This window comes from Tachysurus fulvidraco, chromosome 13 (assembly GCF_022655615.1).
Source record: "Tachysurus fulvidraco isolate hzauxx_2018 chromosome 13, HZAU_PFXX_2.0, whole genome shotgun sequence".
Classification (NCBI taxonomy): domain Eukaryota; kingdom Metazoa; phylum Chordata; class Actinopteri; order Siluriformes; family Bagridae; genus Tachysurus; species Tachysurus fulvidraco.
Genome location: NC_062530.1, coordinates 17,150,530 through 17,171,519, shown reverse-complemented (window position 1 = coordinate 17,171,519; position 20,990 = coordinate 17,150,530). Strand labels below are relative to the sequence as shown.

The 20,990-nt window shown below is 43.7% G+C and overlaps 2 protein-coding genes across 3 annotated transcripts in view; one reads left to right on the top strand and one right to left on the bottom strand.

Annotated features, from left to right (window-relative positions):
• On the top strand, nucleotides 1–6,891 carry si:ch211-216l23.2 (uncharacterized protein LOC565061 homolog). Of its 2 annotated transcripts, none has more exons than XM_047822704.1 (9): nucleotides 1–242; nucleotides 578–646; nucleotides 1,608–1,691; nucleotides 1,841–1,923; nucleotides 2,063–2,186; nucleotides 3,168–3,367; nucleotides 4,568–4,843; nucleotides 5,502–5,684; nucleotides 6,089–6,891. In XM_047822704.1, the coding sequence occupies exons 2-9, from the start codon at nucleotides 588–590 to the stop codon at nucleotides 6,547–6,549; spliced, it is 1,470 nt and encodes a 489-aa protein (XP_047678660.1). In that variant the 5' UTR covers nucleotides 1–242; nucleotides 578–587; the 3' UTR covers nucleotides 6,550–6,891. The 2 variants fall into 2 exon arrangements, with proteins under 2 accessions (XP_047678660.1, XP_047678659.1); XM_047822703.1 differs by having other exon boundaries at nucleotides 2–242; nucleotides 575–646.
• Nucleotides 6,892–8,132: 1,241 nt separating this feature from the next.
• The window catches only part of si:ch211-212o1.2 (uncharacterized protein LOC492735 homolog), a 34,784-nt gene continuing 21,926 nt past the window's right edge, over nucleotides 8,133–20,990 (bottom strand). Inside the window, exons 5-6 of the mRNA XM_027161799.2 lie at nucleotides 20,662–20,874; nucleotides 8,133–9,995 (exon numbers count right to left, since the gene is read on the bottom strand). Coding sequence (XP_027017600.2) covers nucleotides 9,874–9,995; nucleotides 20,662–20,874 — 335 coding nt within the window. The 3' untranslated portion in view covers nucleotides 8,133–9,873. The remainder of the gene's footprint in view (nucleotides 9,996–20,661; nucleotides 20,875–20,990) is intronic.

Sequence of the window (20,990 nt, the reverse complement as noted above, 5' to 3'; positions counted from 1 at the left end):
ATTAGGAGATGTTGAGGTTCAGTATTTGCCCTCGTCGTACAGCAGGTGGCACTACACACTAAATCAAACCTCTTCAGCAAATTCGACCGAGGAAGACTTGCTTCATAGCTGGAAAAACAGCACAGCGAATGATTTATTTAAATTTTGAGCTCCGTTTTTATCTAATTTCTCCTGAATTTTGCTAAAGTTTCGAGGGTGTTTATTTTGTTTCTACTATCAGAACTGCAAGCCATTGACACCAGGTATGTTACTTTAAATAGCATCTTGATGTTAGCTAGCACTACTGGACCCTTCAGCTAGCTGTAGCTAATTTAAATCCTTAAGATGTGACCAAGATGGAGATTTTTGTTAGCTAACTTTAAAAGGCACATATTGGACTATCTATCTTCCCACATAACGTTTCATAACTGTAATGTGATTTGCCTAATTAACTGACACGTTACATTGCTAGTAGGATGTATAGTAAGCACAAGCCACTGGTGTAGTTGTGTTGTTGGTGTTTACACTGGATGTAGGTGTATAGTGTATAACTGATTATAACTGGTTATAACTAGTAGCTTGTGTTGTCCCTCAGTAGCCGGTTGTTGATGTCGTCGTGGGCGCGCAGTGTGAGGAGCAGCAGGCGGCTGTCTGTTCTCTCCTGCGGGTATTAAACATATCACAAACTACACAACACACTAAACGGGTATTGAACACATCACAAACTACACAACACACTAAACGGGTATTGAACACATCACAAACTACACAACACACTAAACGGGTATTAAACATATCACAAACTACACAACACACTAAACGGGTATTGAACACATCACAAACTACACAACACACTAAAACAAACGGGTATTGAACATATCACAAACTACACAACACACTAAAACAAACGGGTATTGAACGCATCACAAACTACACAACACTAAAATAAAGAGCTTTATATTCCACATAGTATTTGTGGTCTATTTATTTGTTTTTGTTTGTTTATTTATATTTCTTATATCTCTAGTGGACTTTCACTTTTACAATAAAAAGGCGAACTTGACGATATCTGGTGCATTAAAAATGCACTCTGCTCAGTTTTTAATGATGAACTTCATTTTGCACAGAACATGTCTTAAAGAACATCATGTACATTTTGTTTTTTATAGTTTCGCACACAAATACCTTTTTAAAGCTATTTTATTTATCTTTTTATTTTATTTTTTATTCTTTTCCTGCATTAACTTAAATTAAACCTTTTATCGGTCATTGTTAAAACTGAGCAATCGAAATAAAGGTCTTTTTAAAAATCTAAATCCCTCTCTGACTCTGTCTCTCTCTCTCACTCTCACTCTCTCTCTCTTTCTCTCTCTGTCTGTCTGTCTCTCTGTCTCTCTCTCTCTCTCTCTCTCTCTCTCTCTCTCTCTCGTTTGTAGTTTATTAGCAGGGTTACAGATGATAATTTTAATGCTTGGATCATTTTAAAGGATTAAAACGCATCTCCTGCTTAACTAATTAATAATGAGCTAATTCCTAGGTGGCTGTAATTTAAACCTAAGTCAGCAGCTTATACGTTTGTTCAGCAACATTACAGTTTCTGTCTTTGAAAGTTTTTTGGCTTGTTTTAGTGGAACGAAACCTTTTCGACCTTTCCGAAGTCAGCCGTATCCTGGACAGGAGGAAAGAAAAGACTCGCACCATGGAGCAGAAGGGTACAACCATATTAAACTTGTGATTGTGTCTGATATAGCTATTCCTATATTATGGCAATTTCTCTAAACATTATTTACCTCAAAGTAAGGCTTCCATTAAAGCCCTGAAATGAACCTTTAATTTATGTTCATCTCTTTTTTCTTTTCAGCTTTGAGAATTTGGAACAGAGTCATGATTACTCCGACACTACAGATTATAAAACATATGAAACTTCACTTCATGACCGAAACGGTAATTATTCTAAGGTATATGTTCTTAAAGCACGTCTTGTGTAATTACTGTCTTATTAAAGGTTCTCAGAATGTATAGTGTCAGTGGAACAACCTTTCTGTATATTCCATTTATGCTATAAAAACTGTTTTTCTATCAGTTACCTCCCTGAAGGATGGAGACAAGCGCAGTGCTCTGTACCAGAGATTTTATCAACACTTTCATGGAGATGGAGCCAAGCAGCCTGCTGACTGTGTTGTGCTTTCTCTGAACAACCAGAAGTTGTGAGTCCTTTGCACAATATGAAATGGATTTATTAATATCTTATTCATATTTTAACTTGTAGCATATTTAATAACGTCTTGGCATTGATTTGTGTAAAAAAAAAAAATCTTTAAATTCATATAATTTATTGAAGAGGTTCACATTGTATTTAAGCTGAACGTTTAGAGGTTTCAAATTGAGAAGCATTCACCTTTGGTGTTCCTATAACAGTTGAATATTGTGAATCATTCAAATGCTGGAAATATGAAATACAAAGAGACATTACACATCAAAATATATTTTATTAAAAGCAATACTGGTGCAATAAATATTTAAGCTCAAAAAGTACAGTGAAGTACAGTATAGTCTGTATACATTATGAAGATACAAAAAGGTTTACAAGATACACTACATATTTACTGAGAATGGGCCCAGATTTAATGCACAAAATAAAATAATGTAGTTATTATTTAAAGCATGCAAAGGACAGAGTTTAATGATGGGGAAAAATATATATCGTTATAAAGTATATAGTTTTTATGATTTTCTCAGGATTGTGTCCAATGAAAAAACAGTTATAAAACGGTTGGCTTAGTGGTCACGATGATGTTATTTCTCTCGTGTAAAATGTTCTAGCATCTTGTTTATTTGTTAATTATTTTTTTTGAATATTGAAATGTGTCTTTACATTTATGGATTTATCCAAAGAAAATGAAAGATGTGAAATTGTCATCCCTTTAAATGAAATTAAGAAATGAATTTTTTGGGTGTTTACATTGCGATTCAGAGCTTTTTTTTCAAAGGACGTAAAGATCTGTACTATTCAAAAATATGCTATTACAGATAGTTTCGTTGATCAGTTCAGCGTGTTAGCCATAAACACCTCCACCATAGAGCTCTTGTTAATCCGCATGGCCGACTTCACTCATCCTCCTGCACACGAGTCTCCATTCTCCTCTGCATGGAGGTCAATAACAAGCTCTCTTCTTTTTCTTTCAAAGGGATTACGCAAAATCTTTAGGCCACTGTTTGCAGCAGCGTGGCCTCATGGTGGAAATGCTTTACCTGCAGACGGAGTCAGGCTTGACCCGGGCCCTTAAGGATGTCCGTTCAGACGGTTCCCCCTTATGTATTCTCATCGAACAGACCAATGTAGCTCTCTCCTCATGCACAGTAATTATATTTTCAGAGTCCCTCAAAAGTAAGTTCTCCTCGCAGCAACAGCAAAATAACCAGTCAAAACTTACATTTGTTTCGTGGTAGGCATTTCTGTAATGTACACTCAGCAGCCGCTGACACAAACACCTGTACAGCTGCTCGTTCCTGCACTGATTTAACCCGACTATCGTTGTTCCAGTTTGTAACTGAAGTGGAAAATGGTGTTGTAATGATGTGTTGTTCAGGCATGTTTCTGCATTCTGCCAGAGATGCTTTCTTGCTCACCAATACTCAATACTGGCACCAAATCCCATGCCACAGTCGTAAAGATGACATTTCCGCATTCTCATGTTTGATGTGAACGTTAACTGAAGCTGTCGATCTGTACCTGTGATTATAATCATGTGGAACAGGAGCTCCTATTAATTATACTGAGTGTATGTTATTGTTCCTGCTTTCTATCTCAAATGTTTCCGAGACTTCATAGACTTTGCTACCTTTAGCTGGACTAAGGTGAAAAATATATAAAGAGATAAAAAATAAAATAAATCATTATTAGTTTAACAAATGGTATTTGCATGCCTTTAATTGGATATCTTCCTAAACAGCAGCATATACCACTTCATCGGTTCTTAAACGTTCAGTGTCACAAACAAATAAACATACGACAGTGAAAGCATTGCTAGTAACTTTGTTTTAACTGGGATTCTTATTGCAGATTGACGCCCGCTCACACAAGGCAGTTAAACACTCATACAAGTGATTAAAAATGTTTTTATTGCTTCCACTTGGCTGCTCTCTGTAAAGAGCGCATTTACAAATTGAATTTTGTTGTTCTACTGTATGGCATCTCTGTGGAACTATCCGGAATACTTAATATAACAATACTTAATTAACTTCATTTTATTTTAACTATTAGAATCTAACGTTCCATCTTAAACTACCAGTTTCATACTGAAAGCTTTCAGGCGTTAAAGAAATGAAAATTAATTAAAATAATGAATTAAACACCCTGTATTAAATAATTCAGGGTTGCAGGGTAACTAAAGATAGAAAAGCAGATTTAATAATATTGCTGCTGATAAACTGAAATAGCTGAAACATTGTCATCCTGAAATGAATCCTATTATTAAAGGCCGTGTCTGATACTGGGACTGAACTACTCGTCTCGTTCTGCTCTACTTGTGCACTATATATGCGGCTTTTCCTCTCTTGTGACTAAGTTTTCATTTCACTCCCACAGTTCACCGCAACATGCCCAGAGAGCAGGCTTTGGACTTAGTGATGGTGGAGTATGGGCGTGCGAGCAGTGCCCAGCGACAGTGTGACCCTGCGGAGGCAGCAGCAAGGGCTTCTGAGCTCTCTGATGACTACCTGGAGCGGGCCAAGCTGGAGCGCCATGCTGTGCCCTCTGCCACACGCCACCTGCTCCTCCTCATGGCTGAGGGCCTACACCTGTACCCAGAGGAGCTGGACTCCATCGCTGCGTATGTACACAACCGCCAGGACCATCTGCAAGGTGAGTACGCATGGAGATCTCCTGCTGAACACAGCGACACTGTGTACGCTAGAGTTGAGTTGAGAAATAATGGATCCTGAGTTTTGTGTGTGTGTGTGTGTGTGTGTGTGTGTGTGTGTGTGTGTGTGTGTGTGTGTGTGTGTGTGTGTGTGTGTGTGTGTGCGCGCTGCATGCTTTGTTGTCTCTGATGCATGTGAAATATTTTGGTAACATTACCCAATATTGGAGGATCCTGTTTATGTGACAGTCTGGAGAGAATTCCCTTTGTCTGTTGCATGACTGAATTCTGCCAGACTAAAATGAAGGGAAAGCTGGTGACTAGCTAGCTACAGTATGTGTGCTTTCTCCACACAATGAATAGCAGTCTTTCATCAAGTTGTCAGATAGCTATGTGGCAAAACATTATGGCCATAAGCCTTATCAGTTGTGTTTGTAATGAGATACCATCCGGCCTAACAATGGTCTTGACCCTACAGCTGGAATATAATTTTTTAGCAACCAATAGCTTGTAGTTTTAGATCAGGAAAGTCCATAGTTTTAAACTCCTGGTAAAAGGTTTATAATTGCCACATTTATGATTTTTAGTTTTAATAAAACACCCATTTCCAGCTAATGTGACTGAGCTGGATATCAGTATTTTTACATTTTTTTCTTTCAGCGACCTCTCAAGAAGAAGATGGTAAAGTTGCTCCTGAGACAACGAACAGTCTTCCTGCCGGTCTGGGGAATCCACCACCTCTTCTCCCTAAACCTGTTGGTTCTGTCCCCCCGCTCACCGAGCAACCGACACCTTCCGCTGGCATAGCCAAGCCAGCTCATGGACATCCGATGAGTGCACCAGGTCATTTATTTCATGTACTTGCATACAAACAAATTGATTTTATGTTGTGTACACGTGTGTGTGTTTCTTTCTAACTCATTTCTTAACTGGATTGAGAGGGTGCACCCCAGGCCTCCTTGCATTCTCATACATCCCATTTATATGATTGTTCCTTTGTGCTTTGTTTGTTTCAGGCATCGACAAATTAATTCTAAAAATAATTACAGACCTGTTTCTGGTGATGAGAAAATTTGAGTTTACAACTCATTTTAAAATTCTTCTAATATGTAACTAGAAGACTAGGTACATTTTATAGAAATAAAGTAGCTCAGCTGAATATCTAAATGCTGAGAAGTAGTGTGTATAGAAGAAAAACAGTTCAGGATATCCCTTCAACGTTTTGACACTTTATTTCCTCTCTTTAGACTCGTATCCCAAAACTAAGCCGCCACCCCTTCTCTCACTGAACATCCTTCAAGGAGCTCCACAGGGTCTTCTGTCTCATGATCCAATAACAGCCCATGGCCCAACTGGAACTCAAGCTCCCTCTACATCTCGTGGCCATTCACTACCACATGGTCCCTGTGCCTCTGAGACACGTTCACTACTGTATGGTCCGCCACCTCTCCATGGTCCTCCTGCTCCTCATAGTTCTTCAGCCTTTCGCAATCTGCAACCATTAAGCAGTCCCACAGCACCAAGAGGAATGCTAGCTTCACATGCCACACATCCACCAAGGCCTCATAATGGACCCCATGGCTACCATATACGTGGCCCACCACAACCACCTCATGGTCCACTCTTGCAGAATGGCCTAAGTGGGCTTAGAGCACCTCCACCCTTACTCAGGAACCTACGTGTGAGAAATCCAGCAGGTCTGTCTTAAGATCAGACTTGTTTACAAATCCATAAATACAAAGCATTGTCTTTGTGATTCGTTAAAACATATTGGTGGAGAATGGATTGCGACTAAGGCCAGAATAAATCCTGTGTAAAGTTGTCTTCTTTCTGGCAGGAGCAGCAGCACAGACTTTACGCCGTCTCCCTCTATGAAGACTTACATAGGAGTAATTCTACATATTCTTGGTTACCTTGTGATTGTTCTTGTGGTTCTATGTATATTTTGTTTTCAATCATTGTATGTATTATACTGTATGTTGGTCTTTCTGTATTTGGCACAATCAGTTCATTAATAAAAAAAGATCCGTTTCAGATCCTTGTGCTTGAACCTGCTGTTTCTCGTCTACTTTTTCATCTATCTATCTATCTATCTATCTATCTATCTATATTCCCATCTCCTCTCTGTCTCTAAAAGACTGCTAACAGCCTCATTGTTGTTCTCCGTCCACTTTAGACTCTCATACTCATCCCTCTTCACTACCACATTCCTCACAGATCTCTTTCCACTTCACTCATCCCCACAGCTGCCCTCATTTATCCCAACCACCCCTCTATACATCGCACTCACCTAAACTCATTCAAGCCAATACCTCATATCTCCTTGCTCATTCAGATTCCACAATAGATAGAAGTGAAACACACACTGATGGTTCTACAGCAGCCTCCTACAGTCTTCAGGCTCAGCAGCTCACATTAAACTGCTGGTTCATCTACACCACTTGAATGACCTAGGAGTCTTAACTATAAAACACTACTGATCTAATCTTCCTAACTAAACTAAGTGAATCTAAAAGTCTTGGAGGTGACAGTATCTCAGTACGATTCTGTATAAGCATGTGTGCTGCTCCATTTCTACAGTGTATTGTAGGTAAGGGGTTAAGTTTATATCAGATCTCATGTCCCCCCTCTGGAACTTTGGTTCTGTAGTGACACAGGACATGACATCAGGGTGATTTAAACCCCGCAGTGTCAATTCCAAACCTAAGATCTAATCATTTTATGTTGACTTGTTTGCTGAAAAAAAATATTAGGTTTGATTCCCCCCCCCCCATTTTTTCCATACTCAAATACTGCAACTTAAAGTATAGCATTATATTATTGAAGAAGAAGAAAAAAAACCCATGATAGCATAAAATCTCTCTCTTGCCCACCACCAGGATGCTAGAATAGAATTAAAGGTTTCTTAAATATTTCTCTATGATCTGAGATGCATCTGCCTAAAGCCAGACTCCCAATATAGCTAGATTCTGTGTGTAGGCACCATTCAGCCACTGGAGGGAGCCAAACACTTAACCCTAAAGAAAGCAGGTTTAAAAAGTCACCCTTGAATTAATCAACACGATTCAAAAGCAAAACTGCAGCTGTATAAAAGGTAAAATCAATCACCTGTGAAATAAATAACAGGGGGTCATGACTCATTACTGCTGCTTTCCTGTTACTGCTTTCATTTTTCTCTATAAATGAAGTCACAATTACTTAGAATGACTTGTACTTAAATTCAGGAAAAGTTCTAAAAGGGGAAAAAAGTTCAGACAATTAAAAATATGTAATGAAAAAAAAGACAAAATGTAAAATGCAACTTACTAGATCTTTATTAAATCAAACAGCTAATAAAAACGTTGATTTAAGGCAGACTAGCAGCAAGCGTTAGCTGCAAGATGAACAGTACGAATAAATACAAGGCTGATTGCTTAGTACAAAATACGTACATTATAAAGCCGTAGAGAGAAAGAACAAACACATCTAGTGCGGCTGGAGTAATGAAAGATGAGCGTACAGACGAGTGTAGCAGATGTACTATGGCTGTTTTCTTACTCTCAACCTTCTACCTGCACTTGAAAGAAGGCAAAAATATACCTGGGTGTCTTTTTTAAATCTCCAATTCATTTTTACAGAATAGCTTTATCATTCGAGGCATGAGGAGTGTTTTCCCAAATACAGCATGCTAATATATTTCAAATGACCTTTTTCTTTTTACCATGTTGTAATCCACAAGACATAAAAAAAAGTAATACTCTAGTAGTCTAATCTCCGTTTCCTCTCACAAGCCTTAAGAAAAAAAGAAAGATTTTAATCTCACTGGTTATTGGATAAGAACAACTTTAAAGTAAAAGTGTAACAGTTTTTCTTTAAGCAGTCACAAATTTCACACATTTCTTCACAAGAATCAAGCATGTTAAGGAGTTGCACATCATCTCCGTGTACAGAGGAAACATGTTGAAGTTCCTGTCCGCTGCAGCTGCACAATGCTACGTGTGCGGTGGATAGAGATTAAGTGGAAACTGCTTTAGTGTTAGTCTGGTAGCGACCAACATGAAGCTTGCACTCGTTCTGCTTCATGGATTCAAGAACCAGTTATGATCGTGTGAGCAGAATTACAGACAATGTGAACAGCTCTGTCTCTGTTCTGGTTCCGTCTCAGCAGCGCTGCTGTGAATTCACTGACTGAAACCAAGTGCAAACTTGCAAGAGAGTAGTTTTTTTTGTTTTTTAAATAAGCTGGACTCTAGAGTCCAAAAAACGAATCAGGCGTCCTTATTTCGAGGACTTAAGTGCTCGTGTTGTGCAACCTGAAATCTGCACTCTGCTCTGTGGTACATGTGGACACAGAAAACATTCAACAAAGCACAGACCACATGACAGACTACAAAACTCGCTTTCTTCTATTTCAACATTCAAACACACAGACATAATTTTCAGACAAATACAGTGGACATGTAACATCTAAAGAAAAGCAGAACGAACGGTGTGCTGAAACAAAAACAAAAAAAAACAACAACAACAAAACAGACTGACCCCAAAACCGATGGCAAGCACAAACAATAAAAACAGATCTATTTCCTGGCCCCTGGAGAGCCCAACCTCCAGAGGACAAATGTTTCTGATATGAGAAAGCCACTATGACAAGCAGACAGCAGGAGAATTAGTACTAAATGATTCACTATTACTAATCAGCCTTTACTCTGTATTACTATCGCTTTAGTGCTGTGCTGCAAGACGCATGCCTTAAATTCAAATTTCTCTTCCTGCTCTGTGGGAGGGAGTTGGAATGAGACCCAGCAGACTGAGGAGACGTGGAGGAGTCAGAGACGGTGTGTATGTGTGTTACAGACCTCAGAGACAAGCCAAGGCCTCAGCAGAGGAAACTTTGTGCTAGTGGTGGAAAGAAACAGGGGGATAAGGATTGATTAGGGGGTCAGAGGTAAGGCCCATATTCTGCATTTCTCCCTCCAGGAGGCCCCCCTCAGCTCAGAGGAGGAGAGGAGCGAGAGACAGTGGAAGTGGACGGTGCTGCGGTCCTGTTATCGCCTCACTCTGTCTTTTTGGCCCAGGCCATGTCATCACAGCGTGGCTTCTGTCCTGTTAGCTTCTCCACCAACCACTCCATCCTTCTCCAGAAACCTATTTGGTCCAGAGGGTAATTCAGCCAGCCTGAGAGAGAGAAAGAGAAAGAGAGAGAGAGAGAGAGAGAAACTAATTAATAAACAATTACTCAAGCACAGCACAATTATTCTACCTTTAAAAACAGAGAAAACCAAACACCATATCTTAGAAAAACACTTAATAATAATAATAATAATAATAATAATAATAATAATAATAATAACATCATCAATTAATGTATAAAGAGAGATTCATGCTAAAAATAAGGCAACAATTTTGAGTTTCCTTAAAAAGCAATTATTGTGAGGTTCTTCTTAAGGTAAGACTTGGACAACAAATAAATGGAAGATGAACCAATAACAGTCTCTTTAGGATGGGGCTCCTGTTAGACACCTGAAATAAAATCCTGGGTCTGGGTGGTTTTAAATGTTATGTGAGCAGGAGCTGTGGTCAGAAAGAAATCCTGCAGGATACAGAACAGCAGCAGGTTGATTAACATGTGAGTGTACAGACTGCAGTGTGGCACTCGTGCTGCTCTACACGGAAATCATACAGTGTTCATTCAGTAACTGCTTTATCCTGAACAGGCTGTGTGTGTTTTGGGGAAGAAAAAAGGGGGGAAAAACTGTTAAGAAATAATGAATCGAGTAGTAATAAACGAGTTAAATAGTAGTATAAATACAAAAAGTGCATTTCAAGCACCCAGATGATGAACTTAATCAACGGGAAAAAACCACAGTGGAATGTCGGGCACTTCCTGTACTCAACACTACGGGCTACCAGGTGCAGATGCTGGAACAGAAGAACATTTCAAGATGGCCAACACCACTTGGGTTTGTGGTTGGGTTGGAAAATGTCTTACAAATGTGAGAATTTATTATTAATTAGATTAATTTTTGACACAATGAGAGATTTTTGCCCGTTATGTCCACAGCTTTATTGTGAATTCTATTCTTGTAAATGTAATTATATCCTCAAACTCCGTTTTATCATATTGATGCAGTCACTGGTTTGCCTTCAGACTCTCAGACACACAAAACATCTCTCCACAGCTGGAGCATGCATGAGGAGTTCTTCTCTTAACCTGATATACACTTAACATCCCACTGTGTGTGTGTGTGTGTGTGTGTGTGTGTGTGTGTGTGTGGTGCCTGCAGTGGTGTTCTCTGTGTAAGAGGAGAGTAGTGTAGCATGCCTTGTTTTTTGATTACTCCTTTTTGTGTTCCTCCTGTCAATCTGTCTCTCCATGCAGGCCTGTTTGTTAGCGCTGACAGCAGGTTAGCATTAAATATACATGGAGAGTGTCAGCCAGTCGCACATACAAAGGCAAGCTGGGGGCCCCAGGGACCTGGTGGAGGAGCCCCAGCCATGCTGAGAGACTCCCCATAGAAAGAGACACAGAAATGCTGTGTGTGTGTGTGTGTGTGTGTGTGTGTGTGTGTGTGTGTGTGTGTGTGTGTGTGTGTGTGTGTGTGTGTGTGTGTGTGTGTGTGTTTGAGAGAGAGAGAGAGAGAGAGAGAGAGAGAGAGAGAGAGAGAGAGAGAGAGAGAGAGAGAGAGAGAAGGGTGACAATTAAAAAAAATGGGACCCTTTTCCTCATCAGACCTCTTCACCAATCTCAGAAAAGAGAAATGGAGACAAGTCAAACTGCTTGCTTTCCTGGTCTCACACAGACACACACTCCTCTCCGCACTCACATCTGTTGTCCACAGGGGCACAGGGTGACGCAGGCAGACACACACACACGGGCAGACATGCACAAGGGCAGACAGAGACAGACACAGAGACACACACACACACAGACAGGCAGACAGACACACAAAGACAGACACCAGTTTGTACTTGAAAAGAAATCAGAAACACAGACAGACAGAGACACGCGCACACAGACATAGACACGAACACACAGACAGAGACATGCGCACACAGACATACAGACAGAGACACGAACACACAGACAGAGACACGCGCACACAGACATACAGACAGAGACACGAACACACAGACAGAGACACGCGCACACAGACATACAGACAGAGACACGAACACACAGACATACAGACAGAGACACGAACACACAGACATACAGACAGAGACACGAACACACAGACATACAGACAGAGACACGAGCACACAGACATACAGACAGAGACACGCGCACACAGACATCCAGACAGAGACACGCGCACACAGACATCCAGACAGAGACACGCGCACACAGACATCCAGACAGAGACACGCGCACACAGACATCCAGACAGAGACACGCGCACACAGACATCCAGAGAGAGACACGCGCACACAGACATCCAGAGAGAGACACGCGCACACAGACATCCAGAGAGAGACACGCGTACACAGACATCCAGAGAGAGACACGCGCACACAGACATCCAGAGACGCGCACACAGACATCCAGAGACGCGCACACAGACATCCAGAGATGCGCACACAGACATCCAGAGATGCGCACACAGACAGACAGAGACACACACACAGACAGAGAGACAGACACACACAGACAGAGAGACAGACACACACAGAGAGACACACACAGACAGACACACACAGACAGACACACACACACACAGACACACACACACAGACACACACACATAGACAGACACACACACACAGACAGACAGACACACACACACACACACAGACAGACACACACACACACACAGACAGACACACACACACACACAGACAGACACACACACACACAGAAACAGACACACACACAGACACACACACACACACACACACACACAGACAGACACACAGACAGACACACACACACAGACAGACACACACACAGACAGAAACAGACACACACACAGAAACAGACACACACAGAAACAGACACAGACACACACACAGAAACAGACACAGACACACACACAGAAACAGACACAGACACACACACAGAAACAGACACAGACACACACACAGAAACAGACACACTCACACACAGAAACAGACACACACACACACAGAAACAGACACACTCACACAGAAACAGACACACTCACACAGAAACAGACACACTCACACACAGAAACAGACACACTCACACACACAAACAGACACACTCACACACACAAACAGACACACTCACACACACAAACAGACACACTCACACACACAAACAGACACACTCACACACACAAACAGACACACTCACACACACAAACAGACACACACACACACACAAACAGACACAGACACACACACACAAACAGACACAGACACACACACAGAAACAGACACAGACACACACACAGAAACAGACACAGACACACACACACAAACAGACACACTCACACACACAAACAGACACACTCACACACACAAACAGACACACTCACACACACAAACAGACACACTCACACACACAAACAGACACACTCACACACACAAACAGACACACTCACACACACAAACAGACACACTCACACACACAAACAGACACACTCACACACACAAACAGACACACTCACACACACAGACAGACACACTCACACACACAGACAGACACACAGACAGACACACACACACAGACAGACACACACACAGACAGACACACACACAGACAGACACACACACAGACAGACACACACACAGACAGACACACACACAGACAGACACACACACAGACAGACACACACACAGACAGACACACACACAGACAGACACACACACAGACACAGACACACACACAGACAGACACAGACACACACACAGACAGACACAGACACACACACAGACAGACACAGACACACACACAGAAACAGACACACACACAGAAACAGACACACACACAGAAACAGACACACACACAGAAACAGACACAGACACACACACAGAAACAGACACAGACACACACACAGAAACAGACACACTCACACACAGAAACAGACACACTCACACACAGAAACAGACACACACACACACAGAAACAGACACACACACACACAGAAACAGACACACACACACACAGAAACAGACACACACACACACAGAAACAGACACACACACACACAGAAACAGACACACACACACAGAAACAGACACACACACACAGAAACAGACACACACACACAGAAACAGACACACACACACACAGAAACAGACACACTCACACACAGAAACAGACACACACACACACAGAGACACACACACAGAGACACACACACAGAGACACACACACAGAGACACACACACAGACAGACACAGAAACAGACACAGACACAGAAACAGACACAGACACACACACACAGAAACAGACACAGACACACTCACACACAGAAACAGACACACTCACACACACAAACAGACACAGACACACACACAAACAGACACAGACACACACACAAACAGACACAGACACACACACACAGAAACAGACACAGACACACACACACAGAAACAGACACACTCACACACAGAAACAGACACACACACACACACAGAAACAAACACACTCACACACACAACCACACAAACTCACACACCCACACACACACACTCACACACACAAACAGACACACTCACACACACAAACAGACACACTCACACACACAAACAGACACACTCACACACACAAACAGACACAAACACACACACAAACAGACACAAACACACACACAAACAGACACAAACACACACACACACAGAAACACACACACACACACAGAAACACACACTCACACACACAAACAGACACTCACACACACAAACAGACACAAACACACACACACAGAAACACACACACACAAACACACACACACAAACACACACAGAAACACACACACACAGAAACACACACACCACACACACACACACAACACACACACACACACGCAACACGACACACCACAACGACGATAGATAGACAGACACAGAGACACAGAGACACACACACACACAGACAGACACACACACACACAGACACACACACACACACACACAGACACACACACACAGACACACACACACAGAAACAGACACACACACAGAAACAGACACACACACAGAAACAGACACAGACACACACACAGAAACAGACACAGACACACACACAGAAACAGACACACTCACAGAAACAGACACACTCACACACAGAAACAGACACACTCACACACAGAAACAGACACACTCACACACAGAAACACACACACTCACACACAGAAACACACACACTCACACACAGAAACACACACACACACACACAGAAACACACACACACACAAAGACAGATAGAGACAGACACAGAGACACACACACACACACATACACACACACACACACAAAGACAGATAGAGACAGACATAGAGACAGACATAGAGACAGACATAGAGACAGACACAGAGACACACACAAACACACACAAAGACACACACAAAGACACACAGACACCAGGGTAATGCTTGTACTTGCAAAGAAATGCAATATTTCTCATTTACAACAAAAGAGAAAAAATTTATAATTATATTTTATATATTATATTTTATAGTTTTGCTGAGGCTTTTCTACTGGAATGGAGGCAAAAAACGATGAAGCTTGGTATGATTTTCTTCCCACACTGACAACAACAAGGCAGTCAACATGAGGGAAAAAACAGTGTAAAGAGAAACATCTCATATTAGAAACTGTGTGCAGCATCACATTGCAAACCAAGTTACAGTACACATTGGAAAGGAAAGTGGCTAAAAATGCAATACTGCCAATGAAAACTCATGCACAACCCCCAGGTTAAGATAAAGTGTGTGAGTGTGAGTGAGAGAGAGAGAGAGAGAGAGAGAGAGAGAGAGAGAGAGAGAGAGAGAGAGAGAGAGAGAGAGAGATTGTTTTAAGTGTGTCTTCAGAACTTTAGAACTTCTTTAGGTTGAAATAGCTCAACAAGAGGCCTTGATAAAAGACTTTGAGATATGACAAAGGTGCAATACAATACAACACAACACAACATCACCATCAGCCACACTATGAACACAGCATGGGGTACTGATGTTAACCAAGAGGAAGCCTGCAGCTAAACATGCAACAGGTAATGCTGGTTTTAACTGCTTCATCACCAAGCAGCTTCTTACAGTAGCAGAAGAGTAGAGCAAATCCTGCACTGCCTGAATAATGAAGATTTATAGAGAGAATTAACATACTACAGATCCAGGTGCAAGGTGTTGGATACAATACAACAAACTCTTACCACCATGTTGAAAGCACACAGTTGTCTATAATGTCTTCCCTTAAAGATTTCCCTTCACTGGATCTTAGAACCAAAAACTGTTCCAGCGTGACAATGGCCCTGTGTATATGGTGACAGAAAACCTCAAGTGGCTTGCACAGAGCCCTGAACTCACACCCACAGGAACACCTGACCTGTACCTCACATTGTATCTCAACCCCACAGGAACACCTCACACTGTACCTCAACCCCACAGGAACACCTCACACTGTACCTCAACCCCACAGGAACACCTCACACTGTACCTCAACCCCACAGGAACACCTCACACTGTACCTCAACTCCACAGGAACACCTCACACTGTACCTCAACCCCACAGGAACACCTCACACTGTACCTCAACTCCACAGGAACACCTCACACTGTACCTCAACTCCACAGGAACACCTCACACTGTACCTCAACCCCGCAGGAACACCTTACACTGTACCTCAACCCCACAGGAACACCTCACACTGTACCTCAACCCCACAGGAACACCTCACACTGTACCTCGACCCCACAGGAACACCTCACACTGTACCTCGACCCCACAGGAACACCTCACACTGTACCTCAACCCCACAGGAACACCTGAACTGTACCTCACACTGTACCTCAACCCCACAGGAACACCTGACCTGTACCTCACACTGTACCTCAACCCCACAGGAACACCTCACACTGTACCTCACCCCCACAGGAACACCTGACCTGTACCTCACACTGTACCTCAACCCCACAGGAACACCTGATCTGTACCTCACACTGTACCTCAACCCCACAGGAACACCTCACACTGTACCTCACCCCCACAGGAACACCTTACCTGTACCTCACACTGTACCTCAACCCCACAGGAACACCTGACCTGTACCTCACACTGTACCTCAACCCCACAGGAACACCTCACACAACCCCACAGGAACACCTTGCACTGTACCTCAACCCCACAGGAACACCTCACACTGTACCTCAACCCCACAGGAACACCTCACACTGTACCTCAACCCCACAGAAATACCTCGTACTGTACCTCAACCCCACAGGAATACCTCGTACTGTACCTCAACCCCACAGGAATACCTCGTACTGTACCTCAACCCCACAGAAATACCTCACACAACCCCACAGGAACACCTTGCACTGTACCTCAACCCCACAGGAATACCTCTTACAGTACCTCAACCCCACAGGAACACCTCACACAACCCCACAGAAATACCTCGTACTGTACCTCAACTCCACGGGAACACCTCACACTGTACCTCAACCCCACAGAAATACCTCACACTGTACCTCACACTGTATCTCAACCCCACTGGAACACCTGACCTGTACCTCTTCCCCACAGGAACACCTCACACTGTACCTCAACCCCACAGAAATACCTTGTACTGTACCTCAACCCCACAGGAACACCTTACACTGTACCTCAACCCCACAGGAACACCTCACACTGTACCTCAACCGCACAGGAATACCTCGTACTGTACCTCAACCCCACAGGAACACTTGACCTGTACATCACACTGTACCTCAACCCCACAGGAACACCTCACACTGTACCTCAACCCCACAGAAATACCTCATACTGTACCTCAACCCCACAGGAATACCTCACACTGTACCTCAACCCCACAGGAACACCTCACACAACCCCCTCACACTGTACCTCAACCCCACAGAAATACCTCGTACTGTACACCTCAACCCCACAGAAATACCTCGTACTGTACACCTCAACCCCACAGAAATACCTCGTACTGTACCTCAACCCCACAGGAACACCTCGTACTGTACCTCAACCCCACAGGAACACCTCGTACTGTACCTCAACCCCACAGGAACACCTGACCTGTACCTCACACTGTACCTCAACCCCACAGGAACACCTGACCTGTACCTCACACTGTACCTCAACCCCGCACGAACACCTGACCTGTACCTCACCGTGTACCTCAACCCCACAGGAACACCTCACACAACCCCACATGAACACCTCGTACTGTACCTCAACCCCACTGGAACACCGGACCTGTACCTCAACCCCACAGGAACACCTCACACTGTAGCTCAACCCCACAGGAATACCTCGTACTGTACCTCAACCCCACAGGAACACCTGACCTGTACCTCACACTGTACCTCAACCCCACAGGAACACCTGATCTGTACCTCACACTGTACCTCACCCCCACAGGAACACCTTACCTGTACCTCACACTGTACCTCAACCCCACAGGAACACCTGACCTGTACCTCACACTGTGCCTCAACCCCACAGGAACACCTCACACAACCCCACAGGAACACCTTGCACTGTACCTCAACCCCACAGGAACACCTCACACTGTACCTCAACCCCACAGGAACACCTCACACTGTACCTCAACCCCACAGAAATACCTCGTACTGTACCTCAACCCCACAGGAATACCTCGTACTGTACCTCAACCCCACAGGAATACCTCGTACTGTACCTCAACCCCACAGAAATACCTCACACAACCCCACAGGAACACCTTGCACTGTACCTCAACCCCACAGGAATACCTCTTACTGTACCTCAACCCCACAGGAACACCTCACACAACCCCACAGAAATACCTTGTACTGTACCTCAACTCCACAGGAACACCTCACACTGTACCTCAACCCCACAGAAATACCTCACACTGTACCTCACACTGTATCTCAACCCCACTGGAACACCTGACCTGTACCTCTTCCCCACAGGAACACCTCACACTGTACCTCAACCCCACAGAAATACCTTGTACTGTACCTCAACCCCACAGGAACACCTTACACTGTACCTCAACCCCACAGGAACACCTCACACTGTACCTCAACCGCACAGGAATACCTCGTACTGTACCTCAACCCCACAGGAACACTTGACCTGTACATCACACTGTACCTCAACCACACAGGAATACCTCGTACTGTACCTCAACCCCACAGAACACCTCACACTGTACCTCAACCCCACAGGAACACCTCACACTGTACCTCAACCCCACAGAAATACCTCATACTGTACCTCAACCCCACAGGAATACCTCGTACTGTACCTCAACCCCACAGGAACACCTCACACAACCCCACAGGAACACCTCACACTGTACCTCAACCCCACAGGAACACCTCACACTGTACCTCAACCCCACAGAAATACCTCGTGCTGTACCTCAACCCCACAGAAATACCTCGTACTGTACCTCAACCCCACAGGAATACCTCGTACTGTACCTCAACCCCACAGGAACACTTCGTACTGTACCTCAACCCCACAGGAACACCTTACACTGTACCTCAACCCCACAGGAACACCTCACACTGTACCTCAACCGCACAGGAATACCTTACACTGTACCTCAACCCCACAGGAACACCTCACACTGTACCTCAACCGCACAGGAATACCTCGTACTGTACCTCAACCCCACAGGAACACTTGACCTGTACATCACACTGTACCTCAACCACACAGGAATACCTCGTACTGTACCTCAACCCCACAGGAACACCTCACACTGTACCTCAACCCCACAGGAACACCTCACACTGTACCTCAACCCCACAGAAATACCTCATACTGTACCTCAACCCCACAGGAATACCTCGTACTGTACCTCAACCCCACAGGAACACCTCACACAACCCCACAGGAACACCTCACACTGTACCTCAACCCCACAGAAATACCTCGTGCTGTACCTCAACCCCACAGAAATACCTCGTACTGTACCTCAACCCCACAGGAACACTTCGTACTGTACCTCAACCCCACAGGAACACCTGACCTGTACCTCACACTGTACCTCAACCCCGCACGAACACCTGACCTGTACCTCACACTGTACCTCAACCCCGCACGAACACCTGACCTGTACCTCACAGTGTACCTCAACCCCACAGGAACACCTCACACAACCCCACAGGAACACCTCGTACTGTACCTCAACCCCACTGGAACACCGGACCTGTACCTCAACCCCACAGGAACACCTCACACTGTAGCTCAACCCCACAGGAATACCTCGTACCTGACCTGTACCTCACACTGTACCTCAACCCCACAGGACCACCTCACACTGTACCTCACCCCCACTGGAACACCTGACTGTACCCCTGACATCCTCACACATCACTACTGCACAGAATGCTCCTTTTTTTAAACAATTGTAAACACTTTTAGTTAGTGGGTATACATGAGGCATATTACAGTACAGTCTCAATTTTATTTAACCATGTCTTATTGTACACCACAAGGGCCTTACTCAAGGGCCCAACAGCTTGCAGTGTTGGAGTTTGACCTCACATGCTCCATATCACCACCAGTTACAATGTGCACATTGTATTTCTAAAGTAATAACTTGCATGGAGAGAACATTTTCAAGATCCAAGATCACACAGCGATTAACATGTAGAATGTGAACAGAGGATGCACAGCTCTGTAGAGTCTGTGTGTGTGTGTGTACCTGTGGTAATGCAGTAGTAGGTCTCATGAGGAGACACATGGTGAATACGGTGGTGCTTGCGGGGCAGCACTAGGTGGCAGTCCTGCAGCAGAGTGACCCATCTTGGCAGGCCGAAGTAGGAGTGCGACCACTTGTGGATCTGATTGGTCATCGTCACAAAGACGGCAAGCGCGAACACAAAACAGTCCCAAGGGTAGGACTCGGCCAGGGCGTCTGTAACAGAGAGCCACACAGAACAGGGATTCAGTTTTATGCCTAATAAACCAAAATGTGTTCTGCTTCTCAATGCATTTTCTTCCTTTTTTGTTTCTGTCCCACTGCAAAGTGAA